Source organism: Scleropages formosus, chromosome 13 (genome assembly GCF_900964775.1).
Source record: "Scleropages formosus chromosome 13, fSclFor1.1, whole genome shotgun sequence".
Lineage (NCBI taxonomy): Eukaryota > Metazoa > Chordata > Actinopteri > Osteoglossiformes > Osteoglossidae > Scleropages > Scleropages formosus.
The window spans coordinates 4798945-4822493 of record NC_041818.1 but is presented as its reverse complement, the minus strand read 5'-3'; the positions used below and the strand labels follow the sequence as shown (position 1 = coordinate 4822493).

At 44.5% G+C, this 23549-nt stretch overlaps 1 protein-coding gene across 1 annotated transcript; it reads left to right on the top strand.

The window, feature by feature from the left end:
- The first annotated feature begins 157 nt into the window (after positions 1 to 157).
- Positions 158 to 22152, top strand: sh3bgrl (SH3 domain binding glutamate-rich protein like). Its single transcript, XM_018737026.2, has 4 exons — positions 158 to 377; positions 16759 to 16944; positions 17776 to 17856; positions 21005 to 22152. Exons 1-4 carry the CDS (start codon positions 333 to 335, stop codon positions 21032 to 21034), a joined length of 342 nt encoding a protein of 113 aa, XP_018592542.1. The 5' UTR covers positions 158 to 332; the 3' UTR covers positions 21035 to 22152.
- The last annotated feature ends 1397 nt before the right edge of the window (positions 22153 to 23549 follow it).

Below are 23549 nucleotides of genomic sequence, written 5' to 3'. Positions count from 1 at the left end.
GCTGTTATGGGCGAGTTAGCCTTCCCTCGCACTCGCTAAAAGACGGAAACGTAACGTGTACGAGACTATATCACATGAAAACATTAATAACGCGGCCATGCAACAAGGGGGCGGGAAGAGAGCTGGAGGTGGGTGAAGGGGGGCGGGGGAAGTTACGTGGACGCGCATTACGGACTGGCCCCGCGGAACAACGCTGTGCACTGACTACATGAGCGCGCCTCCACGCGCCTCCGCTGAGAAGATCACTCGCGGTTTGCACGCTTCCTCAGCGCCTTCTTCCTAAAGCTCGCTCTCGTGCGGCCATCTGCAAGCAGCAGCATCACAGCATCGACATGGTCATCAAAGTTTACATCGCGTCCTCCTCCGGGTCCACCTCGGTGAGTGACCGGCAGCCGCGTGCCGTGCGCGTCTTCAGTCACACAGCGTTCGCTTATTTTCATGATTAGCGGAGGCTTCTCTAAGCGACTTCCAATGAATGACATACCCGTTCATACAGCTGGGTAATTTTAATTGTATCACTTCAGAGTAGGTACCTTGAACTCGAGTACGTAAGCAGGACTGGGATTCGAAGCTGGATCCTTCGAGTTTTAAACACCACGCCACCTGCTGCCCCATGACTCTTGACATGCGCTGAGGTGCAGACTATGCAGCCTCGAGTCACGGGCGTTGCAAAGAATACATCAAAAAGAGCTGGGAGTATGCAAATAAGTATGCATTGGTCATCCTTCTCAGTGTCAGTCTCAGTTGGACGGAAAGCGGTGCTTTTGTCTTTGTACTTTTTTTTTTTTTTATTTTTTTTTAAACTTACATTTTTGTGCGATGTCTACACAGCTGTAAAAAGCGGCACTTTCCTTGCGCGCGCGAGCCCGTGCTGCCCCGGGGGGGAACGCCCACGTGCTCGCGCCCAGGGTGCAGGCCCTGCGAATAACGCTAAATAACACTAAATAAGGCGCTGTTCCTCTCCTCCCGCGTGTGTGCGCGCGAGCGCGCGCTCGTGTCCGTGGGCACTGTGGGATGTTACTATGTGTGTACCAGGGGACTACATCCTGTTTTGTTCTTAAAGTTTTGCAGTAGTTGGGTTATAATGTGGAAGTGAAGGTTTGTACTCACACACCATGTAGTTTGCAAGGTTAAGCACAACTGGTTCCGAATTCCTTTTTATATGAGAAACACGTGGCCTCTGTCACTGTCAAAAGGGCGTTGACATATTTCATACACAGTTTAATCTCATGGAAGTAGGAGAGGTTCATGGTTAATATCTTAAGCAAAGTATAATTAAGAGCAAGAAACCTAGTTGGATTTCATATTTTTTGTTTAAATCAAGTCATGATAGATCGTCCCCAAAGTCCCTATGATTGCTAATGAAACTTCTTAGAAATTGTGTGTTTGCTCCAGTTTGCGCAAATTTTTCTCCCCGTTCTTCCGTCGGTTCCGGACATCATTTTCCGTGAAACGAATAAAACGTGACGCAAAACAACTGATGAGAGGACACAAACTGGCGCGTGAGGACTTTGAGGCCCCTCGGAATGTACATAGATGAAGTATGAAGTGCAAAATGACATTTTTTCAAGATGGGCTGTTAGCTTAGTTTTTGCAGCTGCCTGGAAGACATCTGCACTCTTCCTGCTCTTCCCAGTGCAGCAATGCGCCTGTGCTGAGGGACAGAGAGCTGCGCCCTGCCCCTCCGCACACACATCTCTTCGTGGACAGGCGAGCTGTGCCGGAGCTGTGGGCTGTCGCTGTCTCACATTACCACGGGGGCCGCCTGAGACTCGTGATATTTCCTGTGGAATGCAGCAGAAAGCGCGTGGCCCACGCCCGCGCCCCTCTCGCAGACGGCAGCGCGCGCTCTCCTGTCTCGCACTCGCACACAGCGGAAGCAATTAAAATAAAAATAAAAACACACAGGAAAACCATAACAGCCCTTCGTCCTTTGACTTCAATTTGGAAAATTTTAATTTTTTAAAGTACAATTTTGAGAAAAATAGCTTTAAGCTGATACAACTTAAAGGAAGCCAGCTGAGTCATCCAGCTGTTTTTACTTAAGTCCCTTTTTGCAGCATGCTTAATAACAGTAATAATAATGGTTTTTCATCAGATTACAATGGAGGACGATGCATGACATAATTTAACCTTCTCTAATGAATCGCTTGCTTTGTGTATGCAGATGATGTGCATTATCCCCCCCCCACACACACACACAGCGCGCTCAGTAATAGAGACTCCTGGGTGCTGCAGCGAGAGCAAGCAGCACGTTGTTGTCGAGACAGTAAATGATCTCCTGCTGAGCCTCATTGGCAGGAACTGGAACTCTGACAGTGGGACGTTTGTTCTCAATCGCTCTTTATCCACGTTCCAAAGAGCGCTACCTTTACACTTGGCCTCTGTGTGCAGGGGATGACCATATACACTCTTACGCGCATGGCCCGAGCGAGTTCACCAACCTGGAGAGAGCCATAAATCCACTTAGCACAGTTGATGAGAAGCCATTCAGAATTTGACTTGTGTTGCAGAACAAGGCATAGAATATGACTGTGAGAATGGCTTCATCTGCATGTTAGTCATTTTATTAATCACAATCCACTGTGATAAATGAGCTGAACACTGTGCACTACCTTCATGCTTAAGATCTGTCCAAATTATTGAGTTATTAATGTTTTGAGTCTTATGGAAATGATGTGGTGTGATAACTCTGCAGCTAAGTTCTAGCTGAGTAGTGCAGCACAATGTGTGGATTTCAAGACTGAAAATAAAGATTAAAAACGTAACGTTTATGCCCGCGCCACAGCTCGGTTACTCTATCATTTATTCTGGCTAATTGATGGTAATTTTCAGTTGTGTGGTTACTTGAAGAAAACATGGAATACCTTGTGAATGCTGCAGGTGCAACGTTCAGACTCTTATACTTTTGTCTCGCTGCAAATTATGTAAAACGCACACATTCAGAAGAGCACCATCGCATCAGTTGGGACTGAAGGTTAATATGGGCTGGGGTGAAATTTGATTAATGTTCTGTGCAGTTGGAGTCACAGGACACCAGTATTTCTGATTGCGGAAACGTGTTCTGTCTCTCACAGAGGCGGATTTACCTGTGCCTTTCACGTGTTGTTCACAACACAGGTGTGATGTTTTGTATGTTTCCACCTCCAAAGGTTTAGGTCAGTGATGTGGTGGTTTTTTTTCTTTTTTTTTTTAAAAAATGCACTTTCGTTAGTTGGATAATGATTAACCAGCAGAACCAGTAGCACTGCCCTTTGAGAGGGGAAGTGTGTGTTAGATTTCAGTACAGCAGATTGAGGCTTTGTGCACATTACGCTTACGTTTATTCATTTAGCAGATGCTTTTCTCCAAAGCAACTTCCGTTGAACTGATGTAGTGTTATCAGCCCATGCACCTTATTCACCAAGGTGACTTACACTGCTAGATACACTATTTACAATGGGTCACCCATCCATACATCAGTGGAACACACACACACACTCTCTCTCTGTCACTCACACACTATGGGTGAATCTGAACAGCATCTCTTTGGACTGTGGGAGGAAACCCACACAGACATGGGGAGAACATGCAAACTCCACACAGGTTGAGCTGGGATTGAACTCGTCCTCTCGCACCACCCAGGCGCATATCATATTACCCATAGAAAATCATGTTTGATAGATTAGAATGAGTGATTAGTTTGTATGACTGACACCCCCCCCTTTGTTTGGTCATGTGGAGATCACCTGTATTTTGTGTAAGAGATACTATTAGCTCCCCGCGACCCCGTATGGGACAAGCGGTTCAGATGATGATGATGATGATATTAGATGTATACAAATACTAGTCTAGTCTTGAATCAATGTGAATAATACAATTCCTCTATGATATTGTTATCCGGTAGTGGTGAGGGTTTGAATAATGATGTCTGTTACCTTGACTACCCCATTTTTGGCTCTACTTGTCTGCAGTTTGACTTTAGTGCTCAGAGCCTTTGCTTGTAGCGAGATTCACTTGTCCTCACGTGGCCTCCTTCAGTAGTGAGATCTGTATTTCCTTAGAACGTGTCAGAAGTGAGTCCCATCTCCTTAGCCTGTGTCAGTGGTGTGACCTACATGTTCTGTCACTCACATGCCAGAGGTGTAATGTGACTCGCGTGCCCCTGTCAATGCTGGGGGGGGGCATTATCCAGCCTTTGTCCAGAGGGTCCCTGGCTGAGGTGTGGGCAGTGTTTGTCTTCTCATTGCTGAATCATCAGACAGCAATTGACTAGTGTAGTTCTTCATTCGGTGATGCTCTGTTTACCCCCAGCAGTAGCTCCAAGGTTTGCACTGGGTTTTCAGCATACTGGGCCGCCGGGATCAATGGAGGGGATGTGAGCCAAACAGGAAGCTCTGAAATGCATTGAACTGTAATTATGGAACGGGAGGGTGCGGTGGCGCAGTGGTTTGGCAGGGTCCTGCTCAGTGGTGGGTCTGGGGTTCGAGTCCCACTTGGGGTGCCTTGCGACAGACTGGTGTCCCCTCCTGGATGTGTCCCCCTCCAGCCTTGTGCTCCGTGTTTCCAAGTTAGGCTCCGGCTCACTGTGACCCCGCTTGGAACAAGCGGCTTCAGCCTGTGTGTGTGTGTGTGTGTGTGTGTGTGTGTGTGTGTGTGTGTGATTATGGGGGAAAGTGGAGGGTATGCAAGTGACACACACACACACACACAGGCATCAGCAAAGGGGCCACTTAGCAATACTGGAGCCACAGCACCACTTTTTGGAGCTTTTCTCAATGGGTTAGGTAACAAAAACCACTCCCAGACCAGAGGGCTTGCTTCGGAGAAAGGCCAGGCCTCCACATAACAGTACGGGCCCACATCTAATGGAAAAACCCAGTTATCTAGTTGGGAGAATTAAAACATTGTGTGTGTTCGCTCTTCACTGCTCTCACTGGGTCCACTGTGACAACCGTTATCGCTCCAGCTCCTGCTTGGACAGAGCTGTTGACCGAGTTCATCGTCAACAGCGCAACTGGTTGAGAAGCTGTAGAAAATCCCTGATTTCTTCATCAGGTTTATTTCCCACATGCGCTTGTTCTACATTTGCAACAAAAAGATCTGGAACAGAGTTTACGGTAAAATGTTGCCTGTAATGCAAGGCCTTTTTAGCACATTTTTAAAAGTTGTGGTGCACACTGTACAAATGGTGAAATTTTCCGAAGTTCTCAATTCCAAATCTCTCATTCTGTCACTGTAATGCACTTTTTGTATTGTTCTCTGAAATGTTTTAGGTGAGCAGTGTGTGTGTTACAAATGTAAATGTTTCAAGGCTATGGGTTGGCAAGAGATAAATCTGGGTCGTTGGACACGTGAACGCTGAACATTACATTGCCGCTATGATGTGACTTGTACAGCTATCTTTGTATGTTTTATTTATAATATAAGTTTAAAGTAGACCTATTTGAATTTAATTTGAGAATTTGTGTTGACTTTTGTAACCTTTCTCAGTTTTAAAAATGAAATCACTGTATTGTACAGCGAGCTGTTTGTTAATGTAGGTCTTTGCTTAAATCAAAAAATGTACAAAAAGTTAGTCTTTATATATAATAAACAGTTTGTACAGTCACCCGGCATCAGATCGATTGTGCAGTATGGAATTTACAGCTCTTCATGTTTGCTTCAATGTAATTTATTATAATTAATTCTCCAGCTGCAGTATATGTATGTCCAGACTTCATTGTTATGTATATTAAACTCGCAATAAATTAATTATTTTAAGGATGGTGGCACAGTGGGTTGGACTGGGTCCTGCTCTCCAGTGGGTCTGGGATTCGAGTCCCGCTTGGGGTGCCTTGCGACGGCCTGGCGTCCCGTCCTGGGTGTGTTCCCTCCCCCCCCCCAGCCTTTCACCCTGTGTTGCCGAGTTAGGCTCCGGCTCCCCAGAGTTTCAGATGGTGTGTGTGCGTGTGTGTCTCTCTGTATTTTAAGGGTAAATCTGGTAGTAGCACAACTGAGCCACGTTGAGTAGAGACAGTCCTGGAAGTAAACCTGCACTTTACACACAGGTGTTCGTATTTGTACATCAGCGCATCTCTCAGGATTGCGGGTCTGCATTATGTCCGGGGCTTCACGGTCGTTGCGAGACGGTACGGTAAGAGCCTTCTAAAGCCCAGAAGATAAAGGACAGCACATGTTGTAAAACACTGGGGAAGGTCAACACTGGGTGCTTTTCTTTATTGAATCAGCTGCGAGCTGAGAGAACAAAGCAAGGCCTTACCAGCAATGTCGTTCAGACATACGTGGTGCTGCAGCTTTAGCACGTCCCACTCCAATAATAAAAACAGCTTGTTTAAAGACTCTGTCTAAAGAGTACGCTTACTCATGTCTAGCACTTAGCTCTGCAACATGGTGGCATTACAGTAACTCTTTTCTGAACCTTTTGCATGTGTCTGATGCTCTTCTCCAAAGTGACAAGCTGATTTGAGTGATCTTTCCCATTTATACAACTGGGTAATTTTTATGGTATTAACTTGGGGTACTACAGCAGGAGGTGGGATTGGAGATTTCAAAGACAGAAGCGCTAACCGCTACGCAACCTGCGGCCTTCTGTGTTTATGATGTAGTGGCCAACCAGTCCACCGGACACGAGTCACTTCCATGCACTCTGCTGTCCAGATGAGCAGTGCACAGGGTGACGTGTTCTACCACCACACCCTACGTGAGAACACTAAACACCACCCACTCAACAAGGCTCCCGGAGTTGCGCCATGTTGTTGTGACCTCATTAGACACAAAGGTCCATCGCAACACTTTAATGGGTGAAGCTTTAGCTGTGTGCAGCGTGCTCCAGTAGAGAGGGCTCGACACCCGGGAGGAGGGCGTGTTGTGTCTGCGGAACCGAAAGGCACAGCGAGATAAAGCAGCAGATGAAGGCTCGCTCATTTCCTGTACAAATTAACGTAGCCTGGCATTTGCACAATGAGGCCTCTGTCTAGGGGCTCAGAGAGAGACACGGCCCATGGTTAGGCAACACTTCCCAGCAGGCGGTGCACAGAGGTGGTCACGCAGCCTGCAGCCTGTCAATTTGAATGATTTTCACACGTTTACCAATCTAGCCGTCGATGTTTTGGACCCCCTGGGTGCGGCCGTGGTCACAGGGTCGCTCTTGGGCAGCGCAGGCTCATCAGTTTTCTTGCTGTGATGGCATCGCTTTGCTTTACCCTGTCTTCTTTCTGCACAAATTTGCTTGCTTGCTTACTTATTTATGATGACTTTTCTTGCTGTTGTCACATGTCAAATATGGGCATGTAGATAGTGTAATTGTATGATGCTGCAATCCAGTGGAATTTTCTTATTGATTAATAAAGTTTAATTTGTTCGTTCTGAAGTGCAGCTGTACAAAACTGGTTTATTTCCCTGTGTGCACACCAATAACAGAGCTCGACATTAACAGCTTCCCAGGTGTCTGGGACAAGTATGTGCTTAAATTTTCAGTCTGATGGGTGGAATAAAATGCCAGGAAATTTGACGTAAAACGGCAACCATTTAGGTTTTCATTCTGAAGTCGTTTCCTCACTACACAGTGCCAAAATTTGTCAAAACTAATGTGAAACAGCCCCAATATCTTGCTAATTTTAGCGATTTCTCTGTGTTGGACTTTATGCAAGTAAATCTCCTTTCACATGATACCCTGATCTCTTTGCTTTCATTGCAGTTTACATGGATGTTGCAAACATATATGTTTAGTTATTTTGCAAGTTCTGGTATGTTCCAAAATTGGACAGGTGCAAAACACGATGGCAGAGGTACAGTGTAAAAAGTACCTGTCCTGTGGATAACCAAACGCAAATTAAATCTGAGCCCAAATGACACTCCACCTTCACTTATATTTATTCATTTAGTAGATGCTTTTCTCCAAAGTGACTTACAGCATTAGTCTACCTACAGTTATTTACCCATTTATACAGCTGGGTAATGTGACTGGAGCAATTTTAGGGTACATACCTTGCCCTAAAGGTGGGAATTGAACCTGCAACTTTTTGTCTAAAGGCAACAGCTCTAACTACTACATTACCAGCTGTCAGTTGAGAGTAGAGGAAATTTTTTTTTTCCCATAATATGTTCCTCCCCACACACAGATGAAGTAAATTAGGGGAGGGGTGGGTGCTAAGAGCATGGTTTCCCACTCCTCTCCTGTTGATCTGGGCTGCTGTACAGTGAAGTATCTGGGAGCTGTAGTGAAAGGCACCAGCTGGGCTCCCATCAATTGGCCATATTTGGTGCGGGTTTGACAGCCCCCAAAACTGGTCCGTCCAGATCCCTTTTCCGCAGGTCCTTTTCAGGATGCTCTCCTCCCACTGGGCAGAGGAGAGCGGCAGAACCGTCGAGAAGCGGGCCATTTGTTGCTGTTCCAGGCCCTCCCCCGCTGCTGTCCCATGTAACGGCAAGGCAAACATGTTCCCCTTTCTGAATGTTTGTTCTGGGCCTCCGCTCTTAAATTTGTTTCTTCCCTGAACCTCAGTTTTTTGCTTTTGTCCTTCACGTCATTGCTCTCACACAAGAGAGCCACCGTTTTCCAGAGCTCTGCCTTCACTCTTCGTAGTAAAAACAAAGAATTTAACTTTGACTTCCTTTATGTGCTGATCCTGTGGTGGGTTTTTTTTTTTTTTTTTTTTTTTTTTTTTTTGTGAACCAGATGTTTGGCCGCAGCCTTTTCTCTTTGTTGGTGTACGATGTCCTTTCTGGCTTACTGTAAAGTGGAGATCATCAGTCGAACCCGAGTAGCCTGCTTCTTGGCCCCACCTCCCATCTTTTTTTCCACACACAGAAGAACGAAATAGTTCATAAAAACATGCCATTTCTGTTTTGCTTTTGTATATAACTTTGTAAAGATCATAGGTCTGACCTATGAACTTCCAGCTGAACCATTTGCAGCCGTAGCAGTTCATTTTTATGTGACTGGACTAACAGGGGTCTGGTCATGTGACTGGTCACACTAATGTTTGGTATACTTTGCAGTTTTTTCTTTTTTTCTAAATTTTGGTACAACAATAGTTATATGTAAATAAGATATTTTCTTTATCAAAATAAGGATAATCTGGAGAAAATAAGATGGTGGCTAGTCATTTGTATAGTAACCGAATAATAAAATTATCAAATTACCAAAAACTTGCGAGGACAGATCAATCCTGAGACATGCAAGGGGCAAGTATAACAGAGTATACTAACTTTTGTGTCATTATAAAAGGTTTTGTGCAAGTAAATAATTTCATATATTGAACTTTTTTTTTTTTTTTTTTTTAAATCTTTTCAATGAAAAACAAAAGATATATTAAACTAATGTTGTGGTGCACTGGAGTGTCCAGTCATTCCAATATTTGGTCACTGAAGCTCTGGCCATGCATGGATGAACTGTATATTGCTGTGTTTACTGTAGTTAACAGAGGTGGTGATGTACTGGTGTCCTGGATCGGAGTTCATAGGTCATCGGCAATGATGAGTCTGTTAATGTTCGTGTGTATGTAAAACCTGATCTTCCCACAGAGGAATGCGGCAGGAAATGGTGCTCATTATCACGGCTCTACTGTAAAACATTAGCTCAAAGTACACCAGTCACATTTTTTTTCAACATAAGATAAATCTCAGTAGAAGCTGTCCTTATAGGAGCTTTAACCCTCAAAGCTCTCATTTCATAAAAAAAGGCATTAAGCATTCACTTTCTAAAGAAGGGATAATAATTCTTCAAACAAAATTCAGTGTATGCATATTTTGATGTTTGGTTATTTATTATTTTTAAACTTGATGGCAATTGGGTTTTGTTGAAACTAGAGTTCAACAGGACACACATTTCACAGGAATCCTCAATGTAGGTTTGGAAAATATAGGGCAAGCAAAGAAGCAGTGCATGAAGTGTCATGTAACAACTGATCTGATCCCATGCAATAAAAATTGTCGTTAGGAAATCTTGGAGATTTAAAGTGAGAGAGTTCCTTGCTGTTGAACTAAGGTTAGTTTCTTCCCCTCCCCCACAGAAATTTTTAAAGTGAATAAATTATACATGAATGTGATGTTAATAGCTGTACATAAATTCTTCTTCTTCTTCTTCTTCTTCCTCCGCTTTTATCCGGGGCCGGGTCGCGGGGGCAGCAGTCCGAGCAGAGTACTCCAGACCTCCCTCTCCCCGCACACCTCCTCCAGTTCCTCTGGGGGAACCCCAAGGCGTTCCCAGGCCAGCCGGGAGACATAGTCTCTCCAACGTGTCCTGGGTCTGCCCCGAGGCCTCCTCCCAGTGGGACAAGCCCGGAGCACCTCCCCAGGGAGGCATCCAGGAGGCATCCGGAACAGATGCCCGAGCCACCTCAACTGGCTCCTCTCGATGCGGAGGAGCAGCGGCTCTACTCCGAGCTCCTCCCGGGTGACTGAGCTCCTCACCCTATCCCTAAGGGTGCGCCCAGCCACTCTGCGGAGGAAACTCATTTCTGCCGCTTGTATCCGCGATCTCATTCTTTCGGTCATGATCCAGAGTTCATGACCATAGGTGAGGGTAGGAACGTAGATCGACCGGTAAATTGAGAGCTTCGCCTTACGACTCAGCTCCCTCTTCACCACAACAGACCGGTACAATGACCGCATTACTGCAGACGCCGCACCGATCCGTCTGTCGACCTGCCGCTCCATTTTTCCCTCACTCGTGAACAAGACCCCAAGATACTTAAACTCCTCCACTTGAGGGAGCAACTCCCCCCTAACCCGGAGGGAGCAATCCACCTTTTTCCGACTGAGAACCATGGCCTCGGATTTGGAGGTGCTGATTCTCATCCCCGCCGCTTCGCACTCGGCTGCAAACCTCCCCAGTGCACGCTGCAAGTCTTGACTTGATGAAGCCAACAGGACCACATCGTCCGCAAAAAGCAGAGACGAGATCTCGCGGCCACCAAAACAGACACCCTCCGTTCCCTGACTGCGCCTAGAAATTCTGTCCATAAAAATAATGAACAGAATCGGTGACAAAGGGCAGCCCTGGCGGAGTCCAACATGCACCGGGAACAGGTCTGACTTACTGCCGGCAATGCGAACCAAGCTCCTGCTCCGGTCATACAGGGAACGAACAGCCCGTAGCAACGAGCCCCGAACCCCATAATCCCGAAGCACCCCCCACAGGATGCCACGAGGGACACGGTCGAATGCCTTCTCCAGGTCCACAAAACACATATGGACTGGTTGGGCAAACTCCCACGAACCCTCCAACACCCTAGTGAGGGTATAGAGCTGGTCCAGTGTTCCACGGCCAGGGCGAAAACCGCATTGCTCCTCCTGAATCCGAGGTTCGACTATCGGTCGGATTCTCCTTTCCAGTACCCTGGCATAGACTTTCCCAGGGAGGCTAAGGAGTGTGATCCCCCTGTAGTTGGAACACAATCTCCGGTCCCCCTTCTTAAAAAGAGGGACCACCACCCCGGTCTGCCAGTCCAGAGGCACCGTTCCCGAACTCCACGCGATGCTGCAGAGGCGTGTCAGCCAAGACAGCCCCACAACATCCAGAGACTTGAGAAACTCGGGGCGGATCTCATCCACCCCCAGAGCCTTGCCACCGAGGAGTTTTTTGACTACCTCAGCAACTTCAGCCAGGGTAATGGACGAGTCCCCCTCCGAGTCCCCAGCCTCAGCTTCCTCTACGGAAGGCGTGTCGAAGGGATTGAGGAGATCCTCAAAGTACTCCTTCCACCGCCCGAGAACATCCTCAGCTGAGGTCAGCAGCGCACCACTTCCACTGTAAACAGTGTTCGTGGAACACCGCTTCCCCCCTCTGAGTCGCCGGACGGTTTGCCAGAATCTCTTTGAGGCCGACCGAAAGTCTTCCTCCATGGCCTCACCGAACTCCTCCCAAGCCCGAGTTTTTGCCGCGGCGACTGCCAGAGCCGCGCTCCGTTTGGCCCGTCGGTACCCGTCAGCTGCTTCAGGAGTCCCATGAGCCAGCCAGGCCCGATAGAACTCCTTCTTCAGCTTGACGGCATCCCTTACTTCCGGTGTCCACCACCGTGTTCGGGGATTGCCGCCGCGACAGGCACCGGAGACCTTATGGCCGCAGCTCCGAACAGCCGCACCGACAATGGAGGAGCGGAACATAGTCCATTCAGACTCAATGTCCCCCACCTCCCTCGGGACCTGGTTGAAGCTCTGTCGGAGGTGGGAGTTGAAGACCTCTCTGACAGGGGCCTCCGCCAAACGTTCCCAACAGACCCTCACTATGCGTTTGGGCCTGCCAGGTCTGTCCAGCTTTTTCCCCCGCCATCGAATCCAACTCACCACCAGGTGGTGATCAGTTGACAGCTCAGCCCCTCTCTTCACCCGAGTGTCCAAGACATATGGCCGAAGGTCAGAAGAAACGACTACAAAGTCGATCATCGACCTCCGACCTAGGGTGTCCTGGTGCCAAGTGCACTGGTGGACACCCTTATGCATGAACATGGTGTTCGTTATGGATAAACCGCGACTAGCACAGAAATCCAATAACAACTCACCGCTCTGGTTCAGATCAGGGAGGCCGTTCCTCCCAATCACGCCCCTCCAGGTATCACTGTCGCTGCCCACGTGGGCGTTAAAGTCCCCCAGTAGAACGACAGAGTCCCCAGTGGGAGCGCTTTCCAGCACGCCCCCCAGGGACTCTAAAAAGGCCGGGTACTCTACACTGCCGCTAGGCGCATAAGCACAAACGACAGTGAGAGACCGTTCCCTGACCCGAAGGCGTAGGGAGATGACCCTCTCATTCACCGGGGTAGACTCCAACACATGGCGGCTGAACTGGGGGGCTATTAATAAGCCCACACCAGCCCGCCGCCTCTCACCTTGGGCAACGCCAGAATAGTGGAGAGTCCACCCTCGGTCGAGTGGAGTGGTTCCAGAACCCAAGCTGTGAGTGGAAGTGAGCCCGACTATATCTAGACGGTATCTCTCAACTTCCCGCACCAGCTCAGGCTCCTTCCCCGCCAGTGAGGTGACATTCCAAGTCCCAAAAAACCAGAGTTGGCGCCCGAGGTTTGGGTCGGCCGGGCACTCGGCCCCGACCACCGCCCAAATCACAACGCACCGGCCCCTTATGGTTTCTCCGGCAGGTGGTGAGCCCACCGAAGAGCGGCTCCACGTTGTGGCTTCGGGCTGAGCCCGGCCAGGCCCCGTGGGCATAGACCTGGCCACCAGGCGCTCGCATGCGAGCCCCCCCCCCAGGCCTGGCTCCAGGGTGGGGCCCCGGTGACCCCATACCGGGCGGGGTAAACGGACGCCTTGATTTTTTTTGTCATAAGGGGTTTTTGAACCGCGCTTTGTCTCGTCTGTCATCCAGGACCTGTCTGCCATGGGAGACCCTACCAGGGGCATGTAGCCCCAGACAACATAGCTCCTGGACTCATTCAGGCACTCAAACCCCTCCACCACGATAAGGTGGCGGTTCACGGAGGAGGCTGTACATAAATTCTTTTATATTTTTAAAATGTAAGATAAAACAAACAAACTCCCCCCCCCCAATGTATAAATTGCCATAAGCCTGTGTGAATGCTGGTTTTCATATCAATCTGTTTCCTTGTTTGAATTATGGCAATTTTATTTATTTTTTTTGTGTGTTGAAATTTTTTTTCTGAATACATTGCAACGTCTGTCATTTTGAGAAATGTAAAGTATTGAAATAGAGTTAAAAACAGTGATGGAAACTGAAGGAAAAAAACAATGTGAACTATTGGATTCACATTGCTCATGGATAAAGTTGGCTTCTAATGGACAGGTATTGTGAGATGCTGCGGAATCTTCACAATGGGTTTCTGTCACTGTACAAAAGAGTGTAGGACGTGCATGTTGTCACATTTTACTGGCAAATACTTTACAGTTTGACAGTTACCCTTTGATTTGAATATGTTTTTTATGAATGCAGACATGCAAATGACTAACTCGGTAACTGCTGATAACATGCTGCTGCCAACACAGGCCACCTAACTCTTGGATTCCTGCTGCAATTGTATAGAAAGGACACTTCTTTTTTCTTTTTTTATTTATTTATTTATTTTTTTTTTACTTTTTATTAATGTGACATCTGCATAGGGCTGATTAAGAAAAGGATCACTAGCACTTTTACTTCCCCAGCCGGCTAAAATAATACATTGCGGCATGAGTACTGAAGATAACTGAATAATAAACACAGTGAATTGAAGACTTTGTCATTGCACTGCTGTGCAATACAACAAAATTATATATATATATGTATTGGTATATATTGACATTGTTTCAATACCTATTGAACATGCCCCTCCAGTTGCTTAGAAAAATGTTACAGCCTTATTGATTCCTGAGTACTGTAAACATAATTTTGGAACTGCTTCCTAAACAAACTGGACCATTGTTGTTGGTGTAATTTTGGCAGTCTACCCTATCTCGAAGAAAATTTTGGGTTGTTTCCTTCCTGCTAAGTCCACGTACCCTGCTGGTAGCACTAATGAGGATCCTGTGCTCCTTGAGAAAGACTCCCTGCTGGGCACCTTCTTCACATCTTGCCGTGACTTCCACTGGTTATGAAAGACAGCTTGCATGCTTGTTGATTGTTTCCAGATCATTGTAAATAAGGGTACATTTCCAATAGGTTACTTTGCCCATGGAGACTGTGGAAGGAGCAGTGTCAAAAAGAGAATGACTGCGTTCAAACATCACAGCAGAATGTACAACCCAAACTTGTTTCTGTTCTGCTCTTAGAATGGATTTTTACTGTAGACTACACTCAGAGAGCACTTTATTACAAACACCTGTACACCTGCTTATTTGTGTAATTACCTAATCAGCCAATCGTGTGGGAGCAGGGCAATGCATAACATCATGCAGATACAGGTCAAGAGCTTCAGTTAATGTTTACATCAAACACCAGAATGGGGGAAAAACATGTGATCTCAGTGATTTTTTGACTGTGGCATGAATGTTGGTGCCAGATGGGCTGGTTTGAGTATTTCTATAACTGCTGATCTCCTGGGATTTTCACACACAACAGTCTCTAGAGTTTACTTGGAATGGTGCGAAAAACAAAAAAACATCTAGTGAGTTGCAGTTCTGCTGACAGAAACGCTTTATAGTTGAGAGAGGTCAGAGGTGAATGGCTAGACTGGTCCGAGTTGATGGAAAGTAGCTCGGGTAACCACTCGATAACTGTGGTGAGCAGAAAAGCATGTCAGAATGCATAACACCTCGAACTTTAAGGCAAATGGGCTTTAACAGCAGAAGACCACATCAGGTTCCACTCCTGTCAGCCAAGAACAGAAAGCTGAGGCTGCAGTGGACACAGGCTCACCAAAACTGGATTGTCGAAGACTGCAAAAACGTAGCCTTGTCTGATGAATCTTGATTTCTGCTGAGGCACACAGATGGTAGGGTCAGAATTTGGTGTCAGCATGAATACAACCCAACCTGCTCTGTGTCAACAGTCCAGGCTGGTGGTGGTGGTATAATGGCCTGGGGAATGTTTTTTTTCTTGGCACACTTTGAATCCGTTAGTACCAATCACTCATCGCTTGAATGCCACAGCCTATCTGAGTATTGTTGCTGACCATGTGCATCTCTTTATGGCCACAATTTACCCATCTTCTAATGGCTACCTCTGTCATGATAATGCACAATTCCCCAAAGCAAAAGTCTTCTCAAACTGGTTTCATGAACATGACAATGAGTTCAGTGTTCTTCAGTGGCCTTCCCAGTCACCGGATCTGGATCTAATTATAACACCTTTGGGATGTGGTAGAATGGGAGATTCACAGCATGAATGCGCAGTTGATAAATCTGCAGAAATTGTGTGATGCAGTTATGTCAACATGGACCAAAATATCAAAATGGTGTTTCCAACATTTTGTGGAATCCATGCCACAAAGAATTGAGACTGTTTAGAGAGCAAAGGGAGATCCTACCCAGTAATAATATAGTGTTCCTAATAAAGTGATTGGTGAGTTTATATGTACACATCAGTTGTTAGTTCAGATTTATGAAACCTTATTGCCTTTTTCAGTTACCTTTTGTGGTTCCATGTTGCATTGTTAAACAGAGAAAAGCTTCTGATTACAGTGGTTCCACGTTTGTTTTCCACAGACATGGCTATTTACATTTTTTTTATTATTATTATTTAAAATTTGTACTGTTTTTAATTTTGCTATAAAGTTAAGATTATCTGCATTTCCACATTCAGTTGGCAGCAAAACACACTCTGGTAGAACAAAGACAATTGAAAGGTCGGATCACCTTCGTCAGTGTTTACAGTGGTGGCTGATGTTCCTCTGTGTTGGAGATAAACATGAGAAATGTTCTGCATGACACATTTTTGTTTTCAGTAATTTCTAAGTTTTATTTTAATGTGGTTTGGAGTTGATAAAAAGTAATACAAGTGTTAGATTTTGGTGCAGTGGTGCCACGTTTGGCGGTTGTACTGTCTTGTGCCGCATGCTTCCAGGATAGACTCCAGACACTACATCAAGCAAGCAATTATTGATAATGGATGTATGTGTGTGACAGATTTTTTTTAAAATTTGTTATAGCTGTAAGTTTTTCAAATGTGTGTAGCTGCAGATAGACTTCTGGTCCCGGTTGTGTTTGTAAGCCGAGAACCTAGTGTATTTAGTCCAAATCCCTTGGTTACTAAGCCTGTTTACAGTGTTTAACGCAAGTCATGAGACAGCAGCTCACCTGGAAGGTTTCCTTGCTGGCATGTCCACATCACATCCATGTTATTTTTGGTGGTTAACCAACACTGATGTCTCCCACTTTTCCACTCGCATACAGATCAAGAAGCAGCAGCAAGACGTCATGGGCTTCCTCGCGGCCAACAAAATTGAGTTTGAGGAGTGTGACATTGCAGCCAACGAGGAGAACCGGAAGTGGATGAGGGAAAACATTCCGGAAGACCATCGTCCTGCCACTGGGAATCCGCTGCCGCCCCAGATCTTCAATGAGGAGAGATATTGTGGGGTGCGTCACTGGCAGGCATCCTGAGCAGTTCATTTAAATGAAAAGCAGTGTTTTAAATACTACTCACATGCACACTGTGCTAGTTTAAGAATACCCTAGAGCTTGGACACATGAGGACAGAACTCACGCTGAGGTGGTCTGGTCCAACTTGGTTGGTTTCAGCCCAATATTAATCTGCATAATCACTTGTTTTATCATAAATTATCAGTTCTCTGCAGTAACTTCACAGGCCCATTCACAGATGGGTTACATGTTTTCACAATGTTTATGGTCCTGCTTGGAACATGCCCATAATGCAGAGTCAAATCAGTAACCTGGGTGGAGCTCTAACCCTACACATACTCTGTCCCATCCTAACCCAGTTTTTTTTTTTTTTTTTTTTTTTTTTTTTTTTTTTGGGCTACACTTGCTATATCTGTACGTGGCCTCTGGGGTGTAAGTACAGTATCAGATTTCTTAGAGTAAGAGTGCTGATGCAGAATTTCCACCTATTGTATGCTAATAATACAATTACATGGCCAGAAATGAAATATGATGTCCGTATATGGGTTCAGATTTATGATTTATGTTTATCTGATTTATGCTTCTATTTCTGTGGAGATTCAGTGAAGTGCAAAGTAGATGTGTGTTGGGGCTTCCACACAGTGAGAAGCAAAAACTGAATTTTGCCTCAAACATACCGTATTCCATTTCTGCCTGGTAGTTCCATATGTTTTGATCAACATACAGTGTACAAGAAAGCACGTTTCAAAAGGACTTTGCATGCACTAAAGGTTACTATGGAAAGAAAATGCTCAGCTTGCACAGTTTTCTCATTCATTGTTCCCACAGAATTATGAAGCCTTTTTTGATGCCAGAGAAGACAATGCTGTGTATGCCTTTTTAGGGCTGACTGCTCCCCCAGGCTCCAAGGTACGTGAAACCTCCTTTTCTGAGTGCACTCAGCCTTTCATATTCTTTGCATGTCTTTTAATGCACTTTGACTTTCCAGGGTTTGTTTCAAGGAAAATAAATAAAGGGCATGTATTTAAAATATATGCATATTTTAATATATAAATACATATTTTCACACAAATATAGTTATTTGCTTGCTTGCTTGTTTACTTTCTTGCTTCACGGTTTTTTCCGATGACATTGGAAAAACTTTTTTTTGAATTTTGAATCCAGTTTTAGTAGCAAACATAAGCCTATGAATGAGCTCACCCTGCGCTATAGCCTCTTTCCAGTGTGCGTTCACCGTTCTGTGTCTTTCTAACACCTCCATTTGGAAATGAATTGATTTTCTTTCTATTTAATAATTATTTAACTTTTCCCTGTGCTGTAAATTACAAATAAATGTAGAATTTGTTCATTTATTAATTCAGTTTATAACTTTTTGAGGTATAGGGTATTTTATTTTGTTACATTTTGTATGTTATGTATTTCAGTTTACAGTGTTTAGAAAATTAATTTTAACGTAGCTCAGTTAATAAAAATATTTAAATGAAAAGTCTTAAATACAAACTAACACCCCTCAATGTAATACCTTCAGACTATATTAAAATGGAAAGGAAGAAGTAGTGTAATGTAGTAGCAAAACTGGCTTTTGATTTATGCTTTAGCTGTTTCTTGAGTTGGTGCAGATGGTACCACACAATTACAGGGAGCATGAGGAAGTGCATTTCACAGTCATTTATATCCATCAACTAATTTCATATTGAATTCAGCCCTGCAGCTTAAACATTTATATACATATGTTGCATCCTTAATGAACTGTACATCAGAAATAAGTCCGAAGACATGTTTGATGTGAATTGCTTACTCTAAATTGGCTAGAGCACAGGTCTGTATGAACGTTTATATGTTTGACATGTGATGAACTGGTGTCCCATTCAGGGTGTACCCTACCTTACACTTTGTGCATCTCCAATAGGCTCTGGACTACCATAACCATGCAGTTGACAAGTGTGTGTTGATGATGAAAGATGGGCTAGAAATAACACCATTAACAGAAGTAACTATGGATTTCCATCCATCCATTTAATTTCAATAACTGCTTATCCTGAGCAGGGTTTCGGTGAATCAGAGTTTTTTCCGGAAGCAGTGGGTGCAAGACTGGGGGGGCCACACCCTGGATGGAATGTCAGTCCGTCACAGGGTAGCTGCACATCCACACACTTGTTTTCTCATTTACACTCAGTTTTTACAGTAAGAAACCTCTATAAGCAGTTGTCCTTTTCTGCATGCTTGTATCGGTGTTGTACTGAAATGCATAGTCTAGAAATTCAACCTTAATTTCCTGTGTAGTGGTTATAACTCCTGCTGACATTTGGTCAGCACTGGTTTTACACAGTTATAAGTATGAGGGCTAAAAAAAAAAAAAAGTGTTTTGGCTTGAATGTCAGAAAGCCTTTCATAGAGGCAAAACATTTCTTCTCACACACGCACATGCATGCACACTGACCAGTTCCTCCTGGCTCGCCATATGTGAATTCTACTCATTCTCATCCCCAACAGCAGAACTCAGCCATAGGCAATAACAGTATGTGAAAGGCAGACTGACTGACTAATCAGTTGGGCTGCACCTCCTCCGATCAGCTGCTCTCCTTCCTCATTTCTACCGCATCAGTGTGTCCCTGCTCACTGATGGTGCTCACTTCGGCAGGCAGATTAATCATCTGAAGTTGCTGTGTAGCTGGTCAGGGCTGGTTGGTTCCAGTGTCCTGTCTGTCCGCTTCAAGCGGCCACCACATTAGATCCAGCCTTCCCCCCCGGCAAAGAGTAAGATCCTACAGTGAGACCCCTTACCTGTAGTAACATAAAATACACACAAAAAATAAACAGCTTAATTGACCCCAAAGGAAACCACACAAAGTTACAGTAGCACACAAAGAAGAAATTGGTAATAATCTGAGAAAAAAGATCAGTTTTTCGTGTGTAATGAGTTATGGCTCTGTGACCCTTAGAACAGCATTGCGGAAAGGTGGTGAGGATGAGGCAGCCTGTCTGTTGTCTGTACTGTGGCTGGAATCTGTTAAAATGCTACTGCAGGAAGATGAGCTTCCTGTTGGCAGAGCATCACGGTTACTACAGTAGGTACGAAGCTGAAATTGCAGCGTATGGAGCCCACACACTTTGGTATTGTACCAGGAATTTCCTAGAAATGCCGTGACACGGGACACACTGGTGGGGCAGATGGGTGAGGAACTGCTGTTACATTTGCTGTGTTTATCAGACATTTCATAGACACTTTTCTGCGACGTGATGTACAACTCGGAGTAAACAAGTAAAGGTAACTCAAAAAGTACGTGTCATTAACAGACATATAGATGCAGACATGTGATTTTTGAAGTACAGTTTGTTTGATGTCACCGTTTTTGCCAGCATACATTACATGAGTAATTGCCTGTTTTTTCTTTTTAAAGTTTAATTTCAACAGTTAATTTAGTTTGGTTTTTGGAGCAGAGAGGATATCAAGAGAGATGTGGGTCTGAAAGGCATATGTTTTGAGACCAATCTTGAATGCTGAGAGGAGTTCAGCAGCTCTGAGGGACAGAGGGAGCTCAGTTATGGCTCTAGGTCAGAACTGTCACTGAAGGGCACAGAGCCCAGTTACACTGAACCATGCTCTCTTTCCTTGTGTCCACCTCACAGCAGTTCATTGTCCGAGCTTAGCAAAGGTGGCAAGAAAATCTGTGACTCATCACTTTTTCAGCAAAAATGTCACTCGGGCAGCTCTTTAAGGGGTATGAAGAGATGCAAAGGAAAGCAGAGAGAATACAGAGCGTGACCAACACATTTGTCAGAGTTATAAAAAGCTGCACTGAAATCACTGCTAAATTGGTCACATTTCCTAAAGATGGTCACAGTTTCCAAATACTGTGAATGTTCCAATATTTCATCAATCGAGAAAATCTGGAAAGTGCTATTAAAATTTGGATGGACTTTTAAGCAGAGACCATTGGTGTTTTTTAAGCCTTACTCTGACGTATCCCATTTGGTACATATATACTTGGGTACAAAGAGTAAGAAGAACCCACACAGTATCTTATTAAATGTCACTGTGTTTGTGTCTCAACAGGAAGCGGAAGCCAAGAAAGAACAGCAGTAGACAGCCAATGCCTTTGTCAGTCATCAGCGCCCCCCCTGTTTGTCTTCAGTACTGCAGCTTTGGCCCTGGTGCTTTCTGGGAGAGCACTCAAAGCCATGACCATTTGCCACGCCGCCGGAAATATCTGCGTCCTCCATTTCAGTCTGTTTTTATTCCAGTTAATTTTTTTTTTTTTTTTTTTTTTTTTTTTTTTTTTTTTTTGTAGTTCAGTTAAATCGGCTCTGCTTCTCAGTGTCTTCCCAGTTTTTGGAGATCACACACCAGTGTGCGTCTACGAGATGCATTGTCCCTTCCTCCATCCAGTTGAATGAGCATGTGTGCAATGACCTGCAGTGTATTAAGATCCTGCAATATGGACAGTGCCATGTGCTATGGAGCATTTTAAACACACAATCATTTTTACATATTTCAAACATGTTCAACTTAGAACCTATGAGCCTTAAGACACCTTGTCTGAACTTGGTACAGGTAACCTTATGCTTAAAGCATAGTTTAATATAGATTAATATTATTGCACTGAAGAAGAGGTCATTGTTTTAAAAAGAAGGGTACCGATGCATGTGTCCGATCGAAGAATTCAGTGTATATTCAGTGTCTTAATGTGCTTTTTGTTGTTTTCTGTATTCATTTTTGCACCTTTTTTTATTCAACTAACAAACAAAAGAAACAGGAAAAAAATGCCTGATTTATTTTTCTTTTTTAAAGCAAACAGAAATACAAAAGACGTGTGAATTTGTCCTGTCATAATTTACAAGGAAAACATTCTGGGTATAAACTTTTTTTTTTTCTTTTTTTTTTTTTTTTGTTTAGTGAAATGCATGGTAATAAGGAAAACGCTATTGGTAGAGCAGCATAATTAGTGATAACTTTTGTCATTGACAGAACACTGGGTGAGAAAAGGAAAAGGTTTGTAATTGTTTATACGTTTTGTACCACCCTGAGATATGTTTGGTGTTGTGAGGAAAGTGTGCAGAAATAAGGTCTTTTTGAAATGGGAATCGTAGCAGCACTAGTACAGCTTTACGGCTACAGTGCACTCCGCCACTGCTTGTTCATAGTACAATTACTGCGTTATGTAGTGTTTCTTCCAAACAATAAACTCGCAATGCAAACCCTAAGTTTGTTTTTGTCCAGTGTTGTGTTACTTGTTTTCATTATTGTATGAGCATTGCTCAGACTCGTTCCTCAACAAATTGCACATCTTTGCTAGATGGGGACAACGCTATATGTGTTATATATTGCTGACGCCACTGTATATTTTTACATATTTGTTGTATATATTCAAGTGTTGGTATTTTAGAGAGTAATGCTTATTTCAAGGACTTGTCTTCAAAGTGCTGATACCTGTTTCAATCTGCAGCTGATTCACCACAGATTTCTTCAACCAGCAATGTAGAAGGTGCACATAAATTTTGGATGTTCTGGAAAGTTGTTTCTCTCTTCTGTAGAACTTAGTTTCAGGTGGTACCTGCTGAACTGAGTCGAAGAAACGTGGAGACGTGCATCTTGGTTAAACTGTGATTGCAGCCCAGGCTCTTCAGAAACCTTTTTCTGGATTTTTCCTATCATTCTCTGATATACCTGTCCAACCGCTTGCCAGGTGGATAGAACATGAGCCAAATTTCACACATTGTTATGTCTGTGAGTGGTAACAGTTGCAGAAGGCAAAGTGCTGACCTGCTGTTTATATATGTCTTTCCAGATTTCCAGACCCTGTTCCATTTGGACTTGTGGATACCAGCCAGATGAACCTATATAGTATTACATTATGTGGCAACTATAGCACCAAACACACCGAGTAGCAACTCAAATACACACAAACAGAACACACATTTCCCAATCAAGCCTTCATTCTTCCTACTCCAGATTGCTGGGAATGGTCAAGCCTTTGGAGAATAGTACCACGTGAGGCACCTCACCTCTTCAAAGAGGACACCCTTTTAGCATAAAAATAAGAATATTTGTCAATTGCAGAGTGGGTATAATTTTATATATTAGGAGATCACACTGTCTATGATGACATCAAATACATGGTAATACGTGTCAGGCACCAGGGAAGTTTAGAGGCAACAGAGGCATTACTTGTTAGGTGCGGGGCTTCAAAATATATTATACATATTTAACACTTGGGTTGTGTTTGAGAAGGCTTTCTATTTTTGGTTTTCTTGTCCAAAATTTTGCAGCCCATTGTAACTGTTTAAAAAATCAGCATGGGGAGCAGCGAGTTGGATGACACGCGGGCACAACGAGTAGTGCTGCTGTCTCTCAGTGTCTGGATGATGCGAGAGGACATGGGTTCGATCCCTGCTCAGTCTGTGTGGTGTTTGCATGTTTTCCCTGTGTCTGCGTGGGATTCCTCCAGGCGCTCTGGTTTCTTCCCACAGGTCGAAGACATGCTGTTCAGGTTCAGCCATAGTGTGTGAGTGACAGAGAGTGTGTGTTCCACTGATGTATGGATGAGTGACCCATTGTAAGTAGTCTATCTAGCAGTGTAAGTTACCTTGGTGAATAAGGT

Bases quoted from the DNA above. Each gene is read 5' to 3' on its own strand.
- sh3bgrl (XM_018737026.2), top strand. From the start codon at position 333: ATGGTCATCAAAGTTTACATCGCGTCCTCCTCCGGGTCCACCTCG. The intron at 378-16,758 runs GTGAGTGACCGG...ACTCGCATACAG, and splicing joins CCTCCTCCGGGTCCACCTCG to ATCAAGAAGCAGCAGCAAGA. The intron at 17,857-21,004 runs GTACGTGAAACC...GTGTCTCAACAG, and splicing joins CTGCTCCCCCAGGCTCCAAG to GAAGCGGAAGCCAAGAAAGA.